Source organism: Bidens hawaiensis, unplaced genomic scaffold, assembly GCF_021521415.1.
Source record: "Bidens hawaiensis isolate Kalapana, Puna unplaced genomic scaffold, B.hawaiensis_p1.1 tig00002123_1, whole genome shotgun sequence".
In the NCBI taxonomy this organism is placed as follows: Eukaryota; Viridiplantae; Streptophyta; class Magnoliopsida; order Asterales; family Asteraceae; genus Bidens; species Bidens hawaiensis.
This window is the reverse complement of record NW_027491112.1, coordinates 578,746-597,877: the sequence shown is the minus strand read 5'-3', so window position 1 is coordinate 597,877 and position 19,132 is coordinate 578,746. Positions and strand designations below refer to the sequence as shown.

At 34.5% G+C, this 19,132-nt stretch overlaps 3 protein-coding genes and 1 long non-coding RNA gene across 4 annotated transcripts; 1 reads left to right on the top strand and 3 right to left on the bottom strand.

The window, feature by feature from the left end:
* Positions 1 to 2,367: 2,367 nt before the first annotated feature.
* Positions 2,368 to 4,437, top strand: LOC143605181 (AP-1 complex subunit sigma-2). The gene is made up of 7 exons (XM_077081398.1): positions 2,368 to 2,409; positions 3,047 to 3,133; positions 3,262 to 3,353; positions 3,482 to 3,590; positions 3,671 to 3,706; positions 3,987 to 4,073; positions 4,190 to 4,437. The coding sequence occupies exons 1-7, from the start codon at positions 2,407 to 2,409 to the stop codon at positions 4,259 to 4,261; spliced, it is 486 nt and encodes a 161-aa protein (XP_076937513.1). The 5' UTR covers positions 2,368 to 2,406; the 3' UTR covers positions 4,262 to 4,437.
* A 1,631-nt stretch (positions 4,438 to 6,068) lies between these two features.
* Positions 6,069 to 7,467, bottom strand: LOC143605173 (uncharacterized). Its single transcript, XR_013148452.1, has 3 exons — positions 7,358 to 7,467; positions 6,235 to 6,293; positions 6,069 to 6,149 (listed from the first exon to the last, which is right to left on the bottom strand). It is a non-coding gene; the product is annotated as an uncharacterized LOC143605173 (long non-coding RNA).
* Positions 7,468 to 9,638: 2,171 nt separating this feature from the next.
* On the bottom strand, positions 9,639 to 13,336 carry LOC143606710 (uncharacterized). Its single transcript, XM_077082389.1, has 5 exons — positions 12,917 to 13,336; positions 12,133 to 12,369; positions 11,430 to 11,498; positions 11,126 to 11,318; positions 9,639 to 10,149 (listed from the first exon to the last, which is right to left on the bottom strand). Exons 1-5 carry the CDS (start codon positions 13,334 to 13,336, stop codon positions 9,755 to 9,757), a joined length of 1,314 nt encoding a protein of 437 aa, XP_076938504.1. The 3' UTR covers positions 9,639 to 9,754.
* Positions 13,337 to 15,497: 2,161 nt separating this feature from the next.
* LOC143605163 (uncharacterized) lies at positions 15,498 to 18,057 on the bottom strand. The gene is made up of 11 exons (XM_077081385.1): positions 18,025 to 18,057; positions 17,184 to 17,238; positions 17,032 to 17,125; positions 16,895 to 16,944; positions 16,670 to 16,813; positions 16,521 to 16,581; positions 16,361 to 16,413; positions 16,192 to 16,284; positions 16,015 to 16,078; positions 15,835 to 15,942; positions 15,498 to 15,736 (listed from the first exon to the last, which is right to left on the bottom strand). Exons 2-11 carry the CDS (start codon positions 17,208 to 17,210, stop codon positions 15,498 to 15,500), a joined length of 933 nt encoding a protein of 310 aa, XP_076937500.1. The 5' UTR covers positions 17,211 to 17,238; positions 18,025 to 18,057.
* Positions 18,058 to 19,132: the final 1,075 nt, after the last annotated feature.

The following is a 19,132-nucleotide window of genomic DNA, read 5'->3' as shown; positions in this document are numbered from 1 at the left end:
CACACACACATTTTGGCCGGAAATTAGCTGGAATCTCGCTGGAAACCGCTGATTAAGTCCTGGATTTGACCATTGACCATTTAATTGGCCGATTAGCCAAAATTTAATCAGTGAAGTGGGAACTAGCGATTAATTGGGTCGATTAGCCAAAATTCATCATGGAATTGAAAAAGACTTACAAGTTTAAATAAATGTATTGTTATACAAAAACTCCTATTAGACAAACACAAAACACTTTCTTCGAAAAAAGTATAATAAAAAAAATAAAAATCTACGAACAATAGGTCAGTTTTGGAAGAAAATGTATGAACTAGTCCAACTCAACGAACACAACTTTCATCAGCAAATTAACTTCTAGAATTAAGAAGAAAGTAGAAGTAAAATCATACATTTTAGAATTCACATACTAAAAACAGGCTATTCCGTAGTATTCACTTTTTTTTGGGTCCTGCAAAATGTATAATAAAAAGGTAAAACCTTTTGGGCTTATTCACGTTTTTTTTCTTTTTTTTGGGTCTGCAAATGTATAATAAAAAGAAACTATTTAGGCCTTTATATCTATAACAAAGAGTTGAAACCTTTTGGCCCTTTACATTTTTGTGCCCAAAAACCGGCCTTGAATATTACCTCGATGAGCATTACATGTCATGAAAATGAACATTTGCGAGTCAAAGCAATAACAACTTCAATGAACCCTCCAATAATAAAAATACGAGATAATCATTTGTTCATAAGGTCGTTGCACCATGTGGTAAGTTGTTTGTCAAGTGTCTTTTGAGTACTTGACCCAATTCAAAGACAATTTTATGAGTTGCTTTTTGCAGAAGAGAGCAGCGATGCATGAGTTGGTGAGAGAGTGCGACGAACCAAGTGTTTGAAAATTGCATATACTCATAAACATGCTTAACTGAGTATGCTTGCATATCTTTAAGGAACGCAGTAAAAACTAAAAAAATATGTTATAATTATCAAAAGTGAAAATGATACCGGGTGATTTGATTCAAGGACGGTGGCGGTCCAAGGTTTTTGGAGGCCTCAAGCTAGTTATAAAATTGGAGGCTTTTTTTTCAAAAGTTTTTAATATAAATTCTTCTTCGCCCAGGTTTCATACTTGCAATAATATACCAAACGTTTAAAAATATCTCCTTTATCTGTAGCAATTAAAGCCTCCGAAGTCTTTTTTTTACTTTTTTGCATAACCATTTTCATAAGTTTACTGTCGATTTTTTTATTAAACTTTAAACTTTTATCAACATTAAAAAGTAGTGTTTCTATCAAAAAAGAAGGCAAACGAACAGCAAGTAATGTCGGTTTGACAGTGAAACAAGTAGCAAATAACATTGTAGTTTAAATGACTAAAAGCAAATAAGTGATACAGCCTCAATACTAAAGTAACAATATATGATAACAATTTGGCATTTTCTAAGTTTCTAATAGATTAAAAATTGGGCAAGAATTATGGTAGATTAAAAATTGCCAAATTATTATATAGATAAAACATAAACTGATATGTTTAACTAACAGTCGATGCACACCAGAACTAGTGAACTGCAAATCAAAATCAAAAATCACAATTGCCGATTCAATTAACAGCACACCAATCGCAAATCCAAATGCAGACTTCAATCACGAATTATAAATCGAATGAGACTTACAAGGATACAATGATAACATGACAGAAATTTAAGATTAATACTCGAGAGCCGTTAGCAATTAATTTATGATTTCATTGATTTCGGTTTCCATCCCATAAACTTCTTGAAATCGTGTGGCGGTGCGTGGAATGTACCAAAATAATTAGCTTCAATTGCAATCTTCCCGGCTTGAGTTCCACAGCTTAAAAAAACCTAATATATGTATTATTTTTAAAAAATGGGGGCCTATATAATTATGGGGCCTAAAGCCCTTGCTTGGCCCAATAAAGCTATTGGGCCGGCCCTGTTCAAGGATGCCACATGATTTCTCACAACGAACTAGCTTACCAATATTAATTATATTTAAAGTAGGGAATTAGTCTAATTAAAAAACTTAGTTACAGCTTACGGCAATAAAAACAGTCAGTTCATTATGGTGTAACAACAACAATAATAATAATAATCTAAAACTTGGGGGACGTGTTATGATAATTCACCAAAGTATACAGTGTTTATATTGAAATGAAATCGGGTTTTAAGTCGGGCGAAAATCAAATCGAATTGTGTCTAGTCCACAAGGTTTTTACTCTTCCGATCCGACCTCAACATCCAGATCTTGTTCAAATTCTTTTATCATTCAAAACTTGTATTCAATTCTGAATATATATATTTGATTTCTATATATTGGATCAGTTATGTAATAATTTCATGTTGTTAAACACAGAGTTTTGAATCAGATCGGAAGCAAGCCGGACGCATTGAATTCTGAGCCATGGTGAGTACATCCTAAACCCCTAATTTTTGCTGATTAATTGAGCTAGGCTAGGGTTTATTATTAGGGCTTTATAGATAGATAGATCAATGATATGTGATTGTTGTTGAGGCTAATAGAGCCAGCCTGCCTGTAAGTGTTCATTGGGGAAAATGAAGAACAAGTTTATTTAAATTAGGGTTTTGTAATGATTCACTGACAATTTAAGCTAGGGTTTCTGATCTAGCTCACCTGATTTGTAGAATGAATGTAACAACAGTATTAAAGATTAACAAATTTGTGATTTGTGATTCATAATTGTTGCTCAGGCACATCACACTCAAAATACAATGGTCCTTGTGTGGCTTTTTGGGGATAAATCAGTCATGATGTGGATAGAATGTGCCTTTGTAATGTGTTCCTGATGACATGGGTTCATGTTGTTAACTAGGTGTTGGTTGTCTTCATGTTGTTATGCGTTTGCAGTGTTGATACGTGTTTGTATAGTGTAGAGCTAGGTGTTCACTTAATGCTAGCTATACATGCTGTGTGGAATTAACAGTTTGTGATTATCAGTCTTTTAGATGAAAACCATATATTCACTTTTTATACATGCCTTTCTCTAATTACCACATGAACATGGTTACATCTGTTGTTGCAGATTCATTTTGTGCTATTGATAAGCCGACAAGGAAAAGTTAGATTGACAAAATGGTATTCACCTTATTCTCAGAAAGAGAGAAGTAAGGTATACAAGATTAACTAGATCATCTTTGTTATTTTACAATATATTTTTATGACTCTTGGGTTTCTTTTTGACATATAAATATGCCATTTTTACAAACATTCATAGATTTGATCACAAATTTTGTGTAGGTGATACGCGAGCTTAGTGGGATGATTCTTACACGGGGTCCTAAGCTTTGCAACTTTGTTGAATGGAGAGGATTTAAGGTTGTTTACAAAAGGTATTACTTACACGTGCTACCAAGTTTACATTTCTGAACAATTTTATGTTAATCGCCCTTTGTAACTAGTTACTTCTCTAGTTCTTCATCTTTTTATGTTTGTTTTTTTTATTTGTTTCACTTATCAGATATGCTAGCCTCTACTTCTGTATGTGCATCAACCAGGATGACAATGAATTGGAAGTCCTTGAAATCATCCATCACTATGTTGAGATTCTAGATCGTTACTTTGGAAGTGTGAGCCATTTAAATCTGTAAAATTTATATTATTGTGTCAGTTAGTCTATATACTCTAAATTGGATCTTTTATATTTTAGGTTTGTGAGCTGGACTTGATATTCAATTTTCACAAGGTATGCTATCTTCTCTCAACTCGACTTAGGTGAGGTAATAATGTGGTCTTTGTAATCATAGTTAACAAAATAGCGATTAGAAAAAATAGAAGTTTGGAGAAAAAGTGTTTGTCTGTCTCTAAAGGTCACCCAATTGTATTGTTCTTTTCATTGTCGTGTGGTATTATAGACATTTTCATTAATGGTCAACTTCTTTTTCTTAAACAATGGTCAACTGTTGGTATTTTTATTCGCCTGTAGTATGGTTCATGTATTGAATATTTCTCAATCTTCTTTGCAGGCTTATTATATTTTGGATGAGGTGTTAATAGCTGGGGAACTTCAGGAATCAAGCAAAAAGACAGTGGCCCGTTTAGTAGCTGCTCAGGTATGAATCCCATAGATATAGTTGGCGATTTTAATACATCAAATGATTAAAAATGGGTTTATTCCTGTCATCCAGCCTATCATTTACCCAGAGTTGCCTGATTATTTGTTTTGCAGGATTCTTTGGTGGAGGCAGCGAAAGAAGAAGCAGCTTCTATAAGCAATATCATTGCACAGGCAACCAAGTGAGGTTATCTCAATCGGGTAGACATCTCGTTGAACATTTGATTTGCAGTACATGTATGTTTTGTGTGTTGTTTTTTCCCCTCCTTTTTAGTGTGGATCTTGGATTTTTTATTTCTGATAAATTACTTAAATCGTCACTCTGTCCCCTGTGTTAGAACTAAAGAGAGATTTATTTGTTTAACGACTTTATCTCATCGGTATTGCTTTATTTCAGAAGCTAAAGTTATATAATAGATTTCAGGGAAATGAATCAAGTACATAACTTGATGTTCAATAGCTTAATAGATATAGTAAAATAAATTGTATGCTTTGTATTGAAATTAAGAGGACACCTTGTGTCAGCCAAGGCATAACTGTTTTGGAACGTCATTTCAACTCACTCTTGCTCGTCCCTTTTAATTTTAACATTGAGTTTGGCATAATCCATTCAACGTGTCTAAAAAATTGACCGCTTTTAACTTATCAACTGATTTGACCCATTCATTTTACGACCTCTACCATCTAATTACACGAGGTTTGGCAAAAGTTCCTGCAAAACCGAGGCAATTTCACCTAAAAACGATAAATGCTAATAGCGGGCCCATAGATGAGAGCTTGAAGTAGTTCATAATCGAAGAAGTAACGTGACATGGACATTATGCATAATTCGTTTACTTATTTACAAGTATTAGTTTGGCTTTATAGCTTTTTGGCTACTTTTCATTTTTAATGTTTTCAAGTCAATAATTTCACCTTTTACCTACGAGGCATTAGGCTATTTAACCAATTACGTGTAATAACAATTCCTTCGGTCTAAATGCCAATAACTTTCAATCCTTGCTGAATTCCTTCTTGGAGGGTTTGAAGCTTCCTTAACCTTTCAATCACCTCAAGAGTAATTTATGTCAAAACTTTAAAACCGAAATGATGCATTATAAGACTGGTTGTTGTGGATGGGCATTAAAGCTTAAAATAAAGCGTTACGTCACGTTCAAGCCCCACTCCTTTATCACCATGTTTTGTTTTAAAGCCCCTTAAAGCGACCCCTTTAGCATTTGGTCCCCACCATGTGTTGAAGCCTCTCTCTATCGCCACCCGGTATTTTGCTTAAGCCTATTGTAACAACTCATAAGATTAGCTTGAGCCTTGAGAAGATTATACAATTTCAAGTTAATTAGCATGAAACATTGATTTTCATATACTTATTTTTTATCAAAAGCTTTAATATTTTATATATGTTTTGAGATAAATAGATAGTTTAAAAGAAAAGGGGTAAAGTAAAAAAAAAACTTTTTAAAAATACTGAAATCATAAATATTAATGTTAAAACTATTTTTTTTATGTGTGTAAAATAAATGTTGTAAGATGCTGTGCCTACCTATAAAGCAGCGGCTATCTTGATTCATTTCACAACTCCTCCAAAACCCTAGCGCCGTTCTTTTGTTTATGCATATGCATCTTCTCCATTTCATTTCTTTTTTAGAATTTGATTGATTGATTGATTGTTTGTTGTATGAAAATGTTGGCTAATTAGCCTTTCACATTATTATTATAATATGTGAATGGTCAGTAAGCTCACCTACAGTATAAATCTGTTAACTGTCTTCTTCTTTGTGGAACTGATTGCAATTAGTACCACAAACAGTAAGGCTATTAACTACATTTCATCTTATCAGCAAAGATGTTAATTTTGTTTATCATTATCTGGTACAGTTTCAATGCTATGTCCTTTGTAAACAGAGTGAAATAAACTTATTACAACATAAATGTTTAAGCTTTAAAATTAGCTTAGAGGCTATTAAATCAAGAGTTTTGTGTGATGAGAGGATTCTGTGTGACCCAGTTCTCATAATCTTGTATCAGTTGTTGCAGTAGCAGTGGTACAAGTCTGTCAACTAAAGCTTGCATCATTCTGCATGTACCCCACCAATGTTCAATTTTTAGACAAACATATAAATCTTGTCTTATTATATAAAAAAAACAGCAAATCTACATACAAATTGCCTGGAGCCTCAACTGCAGATGTTGGCAACATACTAAATGGTCTGGTGTATATCTGCATATAGCACAAACTTGTTCATACATGTACATAAGAGTAATTGAAACTGTTGGCATCACATAAACTCTATTGTTTAACAAGTGAACACAAATCACCAAAACAAATGATCCAAACATATCGTATGTTATTTAAATCACTCAATAGGTTAATAAGTGAATCTTAAGCTTACAAACTAAAGTCATCTTGTTTGTCATAAATATTAAATTAAGCTGGAGCCATACAAAAACCAAAGGCCCACTCTTTACACATCACTTGCATGTCATACAGGTTATATATCATGGTAAAATTGTTGTACAGGTTGAATGACAGTCGGAAAATGGTTGTATGAGGGCCAAATCATATGGCCCATGTTTAACTGAAAAAAAATGATTCATGTGAAAGGGGTGCAAACGAGCCGAGCTACTTGAGATCGGCTTGTTGAAAAGCTCGATCGAGCCGAGCTTAAACGAGCCCGAGCTCGAGCCTAAAAGAAAGCTCGTTAAATAAACGAGCCCGAGCTTCACTTGGTCGAGCTTGAGCCGGCTTACGAGCCTGTCATTTATATATTTTTTTATAAATATATATTAATAGGTACATGTGTATTTAATAATTATTAATTGATGTATATAATTTATGAAGAAAATAACTATTAATTGATGTATTAATAGGTACATGTGTATTTAATAATTATTAATTGATGTATATAATTTATGAAAGAAAATAACTAAATAACATATATTATTTTATATATAAAGTTATTATGATAATAAATATACAAATATAATTATAAATATATAAAAAATTAATTAAATATTAAACGAGTCGAGCCCAAGCCGAGCTCGAGCTTGAAAAACTACGAGACGAGCCGAGCCGAGCTTAGGCTCGGTTTGGATCGTTTGCACCCCTAACTATGTGCCCATTGACAAAATTATAAAGCCTGTATGACCATTTTTTGTCTCGCATACTTGATTTGATATCATACGACTTGTAGGATGTGACAGGCACACTGGTATACTCTATTAGGGGTGGTGTTTGTATAGCATATGCAGATACTGGTTGAGATTTACAACAAGAGAAGGTACCTCAAGAGTAAGATCCAGGTTGACATCAACATCCAGATATGGTTCGGAGGTGTTTGTGCACCAAGTTATGTAATTTGACATTTCCGCTGTAATAGGCAGAATTAATCCATCACTTTTTTGCCTGCACAAGGCATGACCTTTTAACTCTGTTTTTCATGAACTTTGGAACTCATCAAACCGAACAAATACCTGAAAAATGTTCATTCTGTCTTTTCATCACTTCAGATCCCTCAAACTGCAACCAAAACATTCAACTTATGATTAATACATTCGTTGTGAACAAAAGCAAACATAATTAACAATATATATATATATATATATTCTCTAAACTAGATTCAAAGTGTCACCTTGCAAGATAACATCTCTACCATCATCTGTCGGTGTCACTCGTAAATCTATAACCGGAGAGACTTCAAAGTTTAGCAAATTAAGTGGTGGTAAAGTACACCTGCAAGAAATATTATACATTATCAACAAATATGACCTGTAACACGGTAAAACGAAATAATGCAAACCTGTAAGTTGTAGCATCAAGTTGCTCAACACTTTGAAGTGCATGTTTATTCAATACCAGACGGATGGCTTAAAAACTCCCTAATTGGATATTGTTTCCCCCCTTCTCCATCTTGACTCGTTTTTGCTTCCTAGCAGATAATTTAGCTTTTTTCACTTTTGATTCTGTAAACTTCTCATTACTGCATTTGAAAACTCGTAATCTCCTCCTAGAACGAAACCCATTACAAGAAGCCTGGTGCCATAAGAAAACAAAATATTAAAGATAAAAATATTAATTTAGCCCTTTTCACTTTTGATTCTAGGGGCAATGTATTATTAGTTTTTAAATGATAAATGTTATATTATTGTATTATTAGTTTTTTAAATTAGTATTGTATTTTTAAATTAGTATCGTGACCAGTGGTATTATTATTACCTATTTATTTATATATTTATTCTCTGCTGTCCAGAGTTCTGCTGTTGTGTATTGACCTTTGGTGGTTCATTTATATAATGCCGTACATACAATTTTCGAGCTGGGTCTCTCTGGAAGCAACCTCTCTATTCCTTGGGTAGAGGTACGGTTTGCCTGCATCCCACTCTCCCTAGACCCTACTAAAAACTTTTTTATTGGTGAAATTTTTACTGGGTTTGATTGATTTATATAATCTCATGCACATAATTATTATACTAGTTGTATAGCCTACATATGGAATCAGCACAAGTGTAAATAATGATAATTGGATATAAAAGTACCTGATGAAGAGGATAAGGTTCTGGAAAAGCCATGGAAGAAGGTAAGGTAGCTTCAAATTTGAAGATCCTCATAACCACAGTATAATAAATTATAATAATGATCCAGCCTAAGAAATTAGAAAGAAATGAAATTTGAAAATAAATACACAGAAGCATGTGTGCTAGAGATGTAAATATTATAATGAGATGAGATAAAGTGAACAATCATATAACCATACGTGGCTTGCATTTGCACCAACTCCTTCAGATTGCTAATCAACCCATCCATACCCATTATTAATTAATGCAAATTTTATAAAAGCATGTTTGAGTTAAAAAAAAAAACAATTGTTTCTTTTCTTATTTTTCAAAAATAGGCTGTTAGATCATACTGGTTTCACTTTAGACATGTGATGTAATAGTTTGGAAAAAAAATTAGTTCAGAAAAAAAAAAAGATGGGAGGTCTAAGGTTCAAGCCGAGGCAAAAGAGTAGATTATTTCCCGTTTATAAAAAGGAACTTGATGTGTAATCATCATAATATTATCTTATCTATCGATTAAAACTATGAGCTCGACTCATTTTTCTAATAACTCTAATCCTATGTATAAAAAAAATCCAACCTATTTCAGGACCGAGGGACGGACCCCCATTTAGCAGTTCAAGATTTTCTAGCTTAATGCTAAAAACGGTCCAAGATTAAACGGGCTCAAGACTAGAGCTCAATTAATAAACAAGCTCGAGATTACTATATGTAAAGTCATAACAAAAATAACTAAATAATATTTATTTTGTTATACTAAAAATTATAATTTCATTAGCAAGTAGGGTTCAATCCGCATATATAGAGCTCAAAACGAGTTGTGCTCAAGTTGTGTCATAAATTAAGCAAGATGAATTCAAGCCTGACTCGATTCGTTTACGCCCCACCCCACTGATTCCACCCCTCAACAGATACTAAAGGGACATCAGTTTTTTAAAATAGAAAACCAACCTTTTGTTTTTTGTTACTCTAAAAACTAAAGAGTTTATTTTTTACAGTTTATAGAAAACTTATGTTAATTAAAACTTTAAATAACTCAAAAAGAAAACTAGTCATCTTACAACAAATGTAAAAATCTCACTAAAAGATTATACTCTATTCCTAATATGCCCTTCTGGTTTTACTTCAATGTCTTTGTATAACCCTGAGTTTAGCACTCCTACACCGAACATTTACTTTCTCTTCGTCTTCAGAAGGTGTTACAGGTCTCTTTGTGAGGATTATTCCACCGACCCCATTGACCGTCTGTTTGACCCACCCTTCTTTTACATCAGAATCAGCACTCGTCAAATTCACGGACACGGGCAACAAAGATTCTCTTTTGATGATATTAAGAAATGTTTGTTTCACAATTCTGTCCTCCAGACTGTGAAAAGATATAACCGCAAGCCGCCCACCAGGTGCAAGACAGCTGTAACAGTCGTATAATGAAGACTCTAGTGTCTTGAGTTCGTCGTTAACAGCTATTCTTAGTGCCTGAAATACTCTTGTTGCAGTTTTTATCCAACCCTGCCTACCTCCTGTAACACATACATCATTAGTGCATCTATTTTATTACATGATACACATATAGTTACCATCTCACGAGGTGTCGTGACTCGTGACATTATGCCACCTCATCAAACGGTAACTTTGATGGCATATTGAATATTCATATCCAAAATAACCAACAATACTAGCAATTTGCCAGTTGTACTGTTTATGAAATTTGTATTGTTAATCTGAATTTCACAAGCTCCATAAACATATTCTAAAGTTACAACACAAAATCGGCAGTTTGGTTTTATGTTTTTTCTAAAACTGAATTTCTGGTTCGACTTTCGGTTTTGCATGGACCGAAAATACCGAACCCATAAAACTGACTTTTGTCTTTAAATTTATGGATTATAACTTTTATTTTTTAATGTTAAGTAATTATAGAAAGATAGCCCAAAAAATCATTAATTAACAGAAGAAATTAGCTCAAGGCTCAAATTTAATATTTTGGGCTATTTTTTCCAGCCCAAAAGTTTCAAGCCCAAATAACAAAACTCGAGAAAAACGAAACCGAACTGAACCCATAGTGAAAACCGAAAACAAACGGTTTCAAAACTTTTTTTTTAATATTTGGTTCTGTTTGAGGCCAAAACTGTCCTATGCACACCCCTAAGTGTAACGGGTCAAAACAGGTTTAAGGTCAAAAAACAAGTTCCTACTACTGGTTGGTTGGGTCGACTCACAAACACCTTTTGTTTCTTTCATTTATTTGAAAAATAATTAATGTGCTCAACATCATTACAAAAACTATATTATAACAATAATAATCTAAAACCCTTTTAAAATACTTCCTTGAAAATTTATGTAGTTTGAATAAGCTTGAACAACCTTCAACATGTTTGCAATCTCCTTTTAGCTTAAGTTTTTTAATTTCACCCATCAGAGAAAAAAATATAACCCGAATCGGCCCTTTATAACTAACAGATGCATTAAAACCAAGAACTTAAGAAGACAGCATACCTTTTCCACCAAATGTACAACTCTTAATAACATCTACTAGTTCACTAGTAGAATGCAACCCGCCATTTAAACGGGCCCCTACAATCTTTTTCTGAAGAGCCCGCCAATTGTTTTCTTCCCCGTAATCACGCAATATCTGCCCTATTTCGGACTCGGGCCATGTGTTCAGTATGTCTTCTGCTGTCAAACTTGCCTGTAATACCCCTGTTTCAATCAGTTAAGTGAACAAAACATATACTTTTGTTTTTAAAAGGTTAACTATTCACTCTAAAATACTATAAAAATTTCACACGACTGTTGTTACCTGAGGATCCATTCTCATATCAAGCGGTCCATCACAAAGCACACTAAATCCTCTATTGGCGTTGTTTACCTGCATATGAAAACAAGAAAGGTTTATTATATGTATCTATGTGTGCACAGAGGTCCAAACGAGCCGAGTTGCTCGAGAGGTACTTGAGATCATATCGATTTAAAGCTTGAAACAAGCCGAGACTTATTGAGCACGGGCCGAGCCTAAGCCTCAAATAAAGCTCGTTTAGTTATCGAGCCCGAGCCCGAGCTCGAGCCTTGTATGGGAAGACCGTTTAGGCTTGTGTATTTTCAAAATTTTAGTCCTTTTGAACTTCAATGTATTAACTTCACACTACACTACCGAACTTGAGCCGAGCTTTGGCTCATTTAAACGAGCTCAAGCAGAGCTTAGACTCATTTTAGATTTCCTCAAAATATATAAATATCATAAAAACTGTATATGAATTAATTAATAAATAATAAACAAGCCGAGCTTGAGCTTGAAAGCCTTGAAAAAAAGACTCACGAGCCAAGCACAAGCTTCAGAAGCTCAAAACAATCCAAGCTCGAGCTCACGTAAGTCAAAACAAGCTGAGCATGAGCTTTGTCTCGTTTGCATCCCTTATAATTTAAGGCCAGTATTAGAGAATTGTTACATAGACTACAAGTTTGTAATCTCCATTCGGTATATAAATGATTAACATTTAACTTACCTGCATTGATGACATACCCAAGTCCATCAATATCCCATCAATCCCTGAAATCAGAACCTTTTCATCAACCTCACATAACGCTGCCTTAATGTTCTTGAAATTCCTCAAAAAAGTATGCGTCTTTAGTTTCTCGTTCTCCGTCTGGATTAAATCAATCTTAGCTTTTGCCTTTCCATGCGCCACCGAATCACAATCCAGTCCAACATACGTCTCCATCTCCGGATGAGCCCGAATCATCTACAATCTCCACCAACAAACTTAAATCAAACACAAAATAACAACCTACACCCAATGTTGTAAAAATCGCTACTCACCAATCGGGCGGTGGGGTGGGGACTAGCGATTAATCGTGATTAATCAGATCAGACTTTAATGTATAATTTTTAGTTTTATATATACACGTACACAATTTTATACGTAATTTTCAGTTTTAGATGTACACACACACATTTTGGCCGGAAATTAGCTGGAATCTCGCTGGAAACCGCTGATTAAGTCCTGGATTTGACCATTGACCATTAAATTGGCCGATTAGCCAAAATTTAATCAGTGAAGTGGGAACTAGCGATTAATTGGGTCGACGCCTAGTCGGGATTTTTGCAACACTGTCTACACCTAACTCGAATAACCAATCCATGTTCCCAAACACCCTCTAATAAACCATCATTCATGTTCAGTTGTTCACCCAATTGGGTCATTTAAAAGCTAATTATAATTTGTGGGTTTTAACTTTTAACATATAAAGATAACATATTGAATTGATTTAATTGAAACTGATACATACAGCGGAAGAATGACCAGCTGCACCAAGAGTACAATCAACAAAAGTGTGAAGCTTGCAAGAATTGAAGACCTCCAACACTTCACCAAGCATCACCGGAATATGACTCTCGGTGTCTCCGAACTGACGGAGAGTATCCTGGTCGAACTTTTTATCCGATCGAGTTCTTCTTTTGACGACGGAATCTATTAATACTCTGCGGGTGTTGTTGGTGATTGAATTGTTTGTTCTGTTTAGCTTTTTTGTGTTACGGGTGGAAGAAGAAGAAGAAGATAAGGTTGTGGAGTAACCGGCGAGTAAGAGAAGAGAAGAGGGTATGCGGCGGTCGTGGTAATGCGGCGGATGGAGAGTGAGTGAAGGGCGGAGTAACAGTTGCTTAACGGCGGCAGCCGCCGTGGCCGCTGTTATGACGTGGGAGGACATTCCGATGGGTTCAAACGGTCGAATAGAAGTGGTTTTATTTTTATGCTACATTTACACGGGTGTAAACGAGTCGAGTCGAGTCAAGCCAAGAGTCGTTCTCGAGCTCGGCTTTTTTTGGCAAGTTTTCTAAAAATTTAAGTTCGTTTCTTAAGTTGTTTTTCTGAGGTCGGGTTGACCTCGTCTATTATTTGTTAATTATAATATACACGTTCTTTTTGTTGTTTGTATGTATTTTGAGGAAAAACCTTAAACGAATCTAGGCTCGGCTTGAGCTCGTGTAGTACGTTAAACTAGCCGAAGCTGAGCTCGAGCTTGGTTGCAGAGTGAAACTAATACATAGATGTCCAAAAGAGGTAAAATTTAAAAATATACAAGGTTGTGATCAACTATATAAGGCTCGACGAGTTTAAACGGGCTTTCTATATAAGGCTCAGGCTCGAGTAGCTTACGACTAACGCGGCTCATTTGCACCTCCAAGCATATCCCAAGGTAGAGCACAGTTATACTTTATTTTCTTAAAAATATGTAAATATTTTGTTTTGTAAGATACTCAACCGAAAAATTAATTCGTTTGTAGCTTCGAAAATCAATCATACAAGACTAGCTTAAGTTTACTTTGTCTTCTTTACCTATCCAATTGAATAACCAACTTCAAATAGCCATCACATGAAGAAGACGTGACATATCTATGATTAGATATTATTTGAAAGACCAAACGAAAACATATCATCATCATCATCATACTCAGTATATCCTACCAATAGCAAAGCTATGGTAGGGTCTGAGGAGAGTAAGATATAGACAGCCCTACCTCTACCCTTTAGGAATAGAGAGGCTGCTTCCGGTGAGACCCCCGGCTCGATAGTAGTTTTGCATCAAGCCTTGGACATAAGGCACATAAAACTCAACCATTGGGACACCGCCGATTGGTGCATGTACCCTTGTTTTTCGGCTATCAACGCCACCACATGATGCCTGATTAACCTTTCGCTACTTTTAACGTTATTTTCACGAGATTAGTAAAATAACGTCAAAAGTAGTGCAATTTTACTTTTGCCCACCCGAGGGTTCACACATATATTGATATATACATTATATGCGCGCACCAAACGAAAACATATCAATATTCAAAAGATAGGACCATATTCTCAATAAATTTTGTAATTTCTATGTGCTTAGGCGTGAAGCCGTGAAGGTGTTATGATTTTCAAATGAACATACATTCGTCAATCGTCACACGTAACACATAAGCCTAAACAACACTCCTACTCTTGGACTGAAAGTTTGAAACCATCATCACACCCACCGGCCGACACCCATCATTGCCGCTTTCCTTAATTACCTCAGTGCCCCCTTTATCATCTCCTCTGCCTTGTGATGATGCAGTTTATCGTGAACAATGTCTCCTTTCATTCTTTTTCTTCTTGACAAACATCTATGCTCCAAGGACATTGGATTTGAGTTTTAATATATTTCAAAAAACCCCCCTTGTTTTGCATCCTAACAATAATTCATAATCCTGTCAACATTATGTGAGATGTCGTATTAAAGAGGTTGACTTTGTAGCAAGTTACCTTTGTATCACTTAAGAATCTCCCTTTTGTCCTAGGTTCCTAGCCTTGACAAGGAATTTTCATACTAGGTAGTCCTTAACCCTTTAGACATATTGTCCTCGTATATGTGACTATCATTACATTTGTTACTATTTATTTATTGTCATCATGTCATGTTTGTTGACCTATACGTCCGAGGTCCGTGAGTTGCACATACATACTCATTAGATAATTGACATATATGTTAAAGCTCTTATATGCCTAGACGTATAAGCAATGTCATTTTTACGCTGATAAGGTGTAATTGTGAATCACTACTATGCCTTGTTTATTAGAAAGTCGTGTTGATCTAGAGACTTAACGAGCTTCATAATTGAGGGAAAAGAGTAGGTTACCTTTGTATTAAAAGTACAATGAGATAAAAAAAAATATAAGAGTACATTAGTTTCAACTTACATGCTATAATTTATCTCTATGGCATTCAACACCTTAAAATCAATCAAAGGCTATCCTTTAATTTAACCACTACTTGTAACAATCTCAAATGATTACTAAATTCAATCCAATTAAAATACAAAATGACAAATAAGCATGATCAGATAACAAGTTCAAGAATCAAGGGAACGTTTTTCAAAATCAACCCCATGGTTTGAAGCCTTCTTCATTTCCAGAGCTCTCTTATAAGGCGGGTCAATCGGAGGCTGCACTGGGTCCAAGATCTTGTAGGAACCATCAGGCGCTTTAGAAAGCGGATACGATCGGTCTGAGTCATAACCACTAAGGTCCCCACAAGCCAGAAATGGTATATAAACCTTGTTTGCTCCTTCTAACCATCCACTGCTACAATCTGTCATTTCACAAAAAAACAATAAATTTTAGATTATTATCATAAAGAATAAAGTAAATACATACACACACAATAAAAATAAAGAGAAAGAAAAAGACCTAAGTCGTCTGCACCAGATGGAGTCCCGACCTTCTCGAGGAGTCGGTGCAAATCTTTCTCATTGAACCCTTCTGGAGGTGAATAATTCTCACAGACAGCAAATGCCTCTGTTTTTTAAACCAAAAATAATCATAACTCATGAATGACGCAGCAATTATTTACTCTTTAAATGAACACACCTATGCTTGAATTCCGGCTACTTTTTGGCTTTGCAAGAGTTACTTCTGTGAAAAATAATTTTAGCTGCAAGAAACACATATTTCAATTAGCTGAAAATACCGTATCAGTACCACAAATGGGCTTTATTTTATTTAATACTTGATAGCATGTTTGTATTCGTAAACAAGTCTTTGAACCTGACAATATAAGAGGCTTGTATCTTTTCCCCTGAAGATCTTTGCAATAAATTTTCCACCTTTCTTGAGTATGTGAGTGACAATTGCTAACCCCTAAAAATGAAAATACCATTACAAATATGTGGATACAAAATATGAAATTGGTAGAACAAGGATTATAAACAATTACTGCCAATATCAGTTGTGACTGAACAAATTCATCCATGTCATGAAGTCCAGTTACTGCATTTAGAAAATGAAAGCACAGTCAACAAGATTGGTCAACAGTCAAATATAATAGGTGATAGGTCGCGGGAATAAGAAAAACAAATATGTATTAGTAATCTCACCATCAGGAGCACCGTCACAGACAACTAGGTCAGCTTTGCATCCATCAAAATGCCTAATGACCTAAAAAAATATAAGAAAAAGAATGATAAGCACAAACAAAATATGTGTTTTTTTAGTTTCTTGTAAGAATGCAAGTATTTCAACACACCACTTCAGCTGTTCTAGCATTTGTTATGTCTCCTTGAACTTGAATAACACCTTCAATTGGAGCCATCGGTTGTAAATCAATAGCCACAATAAGTGGAAGGTCAGATGACTGCTTAGCTGGTAGATACAGCTTTCGACTCAAAACCTACAAAAAGAAAGATACAAACATTAATTATAAACGAAGATACAAATTCAGAGTGAATTTGCAGTCAATATTGTGACATACCTGACTCCAGCTACCAGGTGCAGCACAGAGATCTACCACACGCTTAACTCCTGAAAGTTAAAAATATCAACGAAAGTGAATAATATTATTATGCCAAATGCTAATAATATTTCAGAGGTAATTTTAAATGCAGGTACCTTCAAAGATGTTGAACTCCTCATCAATTTGAAGAAGCTTAAACGCGCTTCTTGCACGCCAGCCTTCTTCTTTTGCTTTGCGGTAATAGATATCCTATGTGCTCATTATTTTACTAAGACATAACAGAAAATCATAAAACAGAAAATAATACCCTTTTATCTCTTGATGCTTTTCCCATTTCTGCACTTGATTATCCTCTAGCAAACCTTCAGATAAGGATAAAAGAAAAACACTTAAAACACATCTTAACCAGTTCTTATTTACAACTAGCACCAAAGAAATACAAATAATAAGTTAAATGAAAGACGAGTACGATTTGATAAACAATAAAGCAAACAAAAGACATTGGTGATAAATGGCTTTAGTGATTTAAAGGGTCCTTCTGGAATTAGTGTTCGAAAAGGTTTTAAATAACAAAAACAATTACCAATATAATCCTCAATATCATTCTGATTGGCTAACTGAATGAGATTATTAAATGTCAAATTCCTCAGATATTTTCTTTTTCAAACATATTAGATTATTAATAGTATGTTCTTCTTCTGTTATAGATAAGACTAACAAGACAAACTAATAGTAATACGAAGGGAGCTGAAATGGTTACATTACATACATACATCATCTGGTGTTAAAATTAGGGGAATTTAATTATCAAACAAACAGTAAGCTTGGGCTTCTTAACCATTCATCACATCAAACAGATTAAAGAATAAATCAAAGAAAGAAAGAAAGAAAGAAAGACATACCTACAAATGATTGCAGCAGTTTAGGGTTTATCAAACAAACAGTGAGTCGCGTCTAAAATTGGTTGGTTAACTACAACACCAGAACAGTAGTAGTACTCCAACCTGCACCATGGGCTCTATTTATTTATTTACTTGTTTATTCAATGCTATAATATGTGAGTCGCCTTCTGAAACATATGAAGTCTTTTTATATTTTCAATCATCCATTAAACCTAAACTTGCTAGTATTGACAGGAAAATAACCACCCTATATTCAACAACTAACTAACTAACTAACTAGCTCATTTTACTGTTAGTAAAATCTACAGGTAGGTACAGATAACCTTCAAGACATTTTACAACCAAATAAATAGAAATCAAAACACCAAATACCAGAGAGTTAACATATATCATGATTGAATCCATCTTAAGTAAGAATATATAACATTGCAAATCATCTAAATCTAAAACTAAACAACAGAATCGAAATTAGGGTTCGAAAGTAAACTAATTGGATGGATGTATAAATATAAATATAACAGACCTTGATGAGATCAGGAAGAAACAATAAAACTTGCGAGCAGCTGAATGAATCGAGAGCAGAGCAGTGGTAATGATATTCATACTGAAATTTGATAAATCATATTTTTAGAACACTGTGAAAAATAAAATACTTAATTAGTATTAAATCATATACGATTAAATCACGGAACCCTTACAGCTTCTAGTTCCAAAGTTTCGTTTTTAGCAGGATTGACTTTGCTATTCAAATAAGGGTTGCGGCGCAGCTTGTTGCCCGTTTGCCTGCCACTTTATTGTAATCGTTTTACAGTAAAAAAAAATAATTTATTTCTTATAAATTTACACAAAAGGTTTAAAAAATTAAATATAAAAATCCAAGGTGTGATTGTGAGTTTGGGTTGAACACAATTGATCACATAACGACAGGTTGTATGGTGGCTACGGTGGTTTTGGATCATATTAGCCGTTGGTGTAAGGTCCCGCCTATCTTTGGTTTTCAGTTGAAGATGACTTAGAGTTCTTCAAGTCGGCGAGATTTCGAGGTAAGGAGAATCAGGTGTTTCACGGGATTGTGCTAATTGCTTGTTGGAGTATTTGGAAAGTAAGGAATGAATTTTTTTTGAAAATAAGGAAATCAAGATCGACTCAATAATTCGAGAGTTTAAATCGTTAGGATATATTTAGTATAATCATATAGCGAACAAGGACCAAATTGGTTTAATTTTGTTTTCATGTTGTGTTGTTTCTTGGGTCCGGTATTCCTCCGGCTTATGAAGGGTGGTTTTTATCGGTTATTTATAAAAGTATACTTGTCAGATAAAAATAAGCTTTCTCTTATAAAGTTACCTTTAAA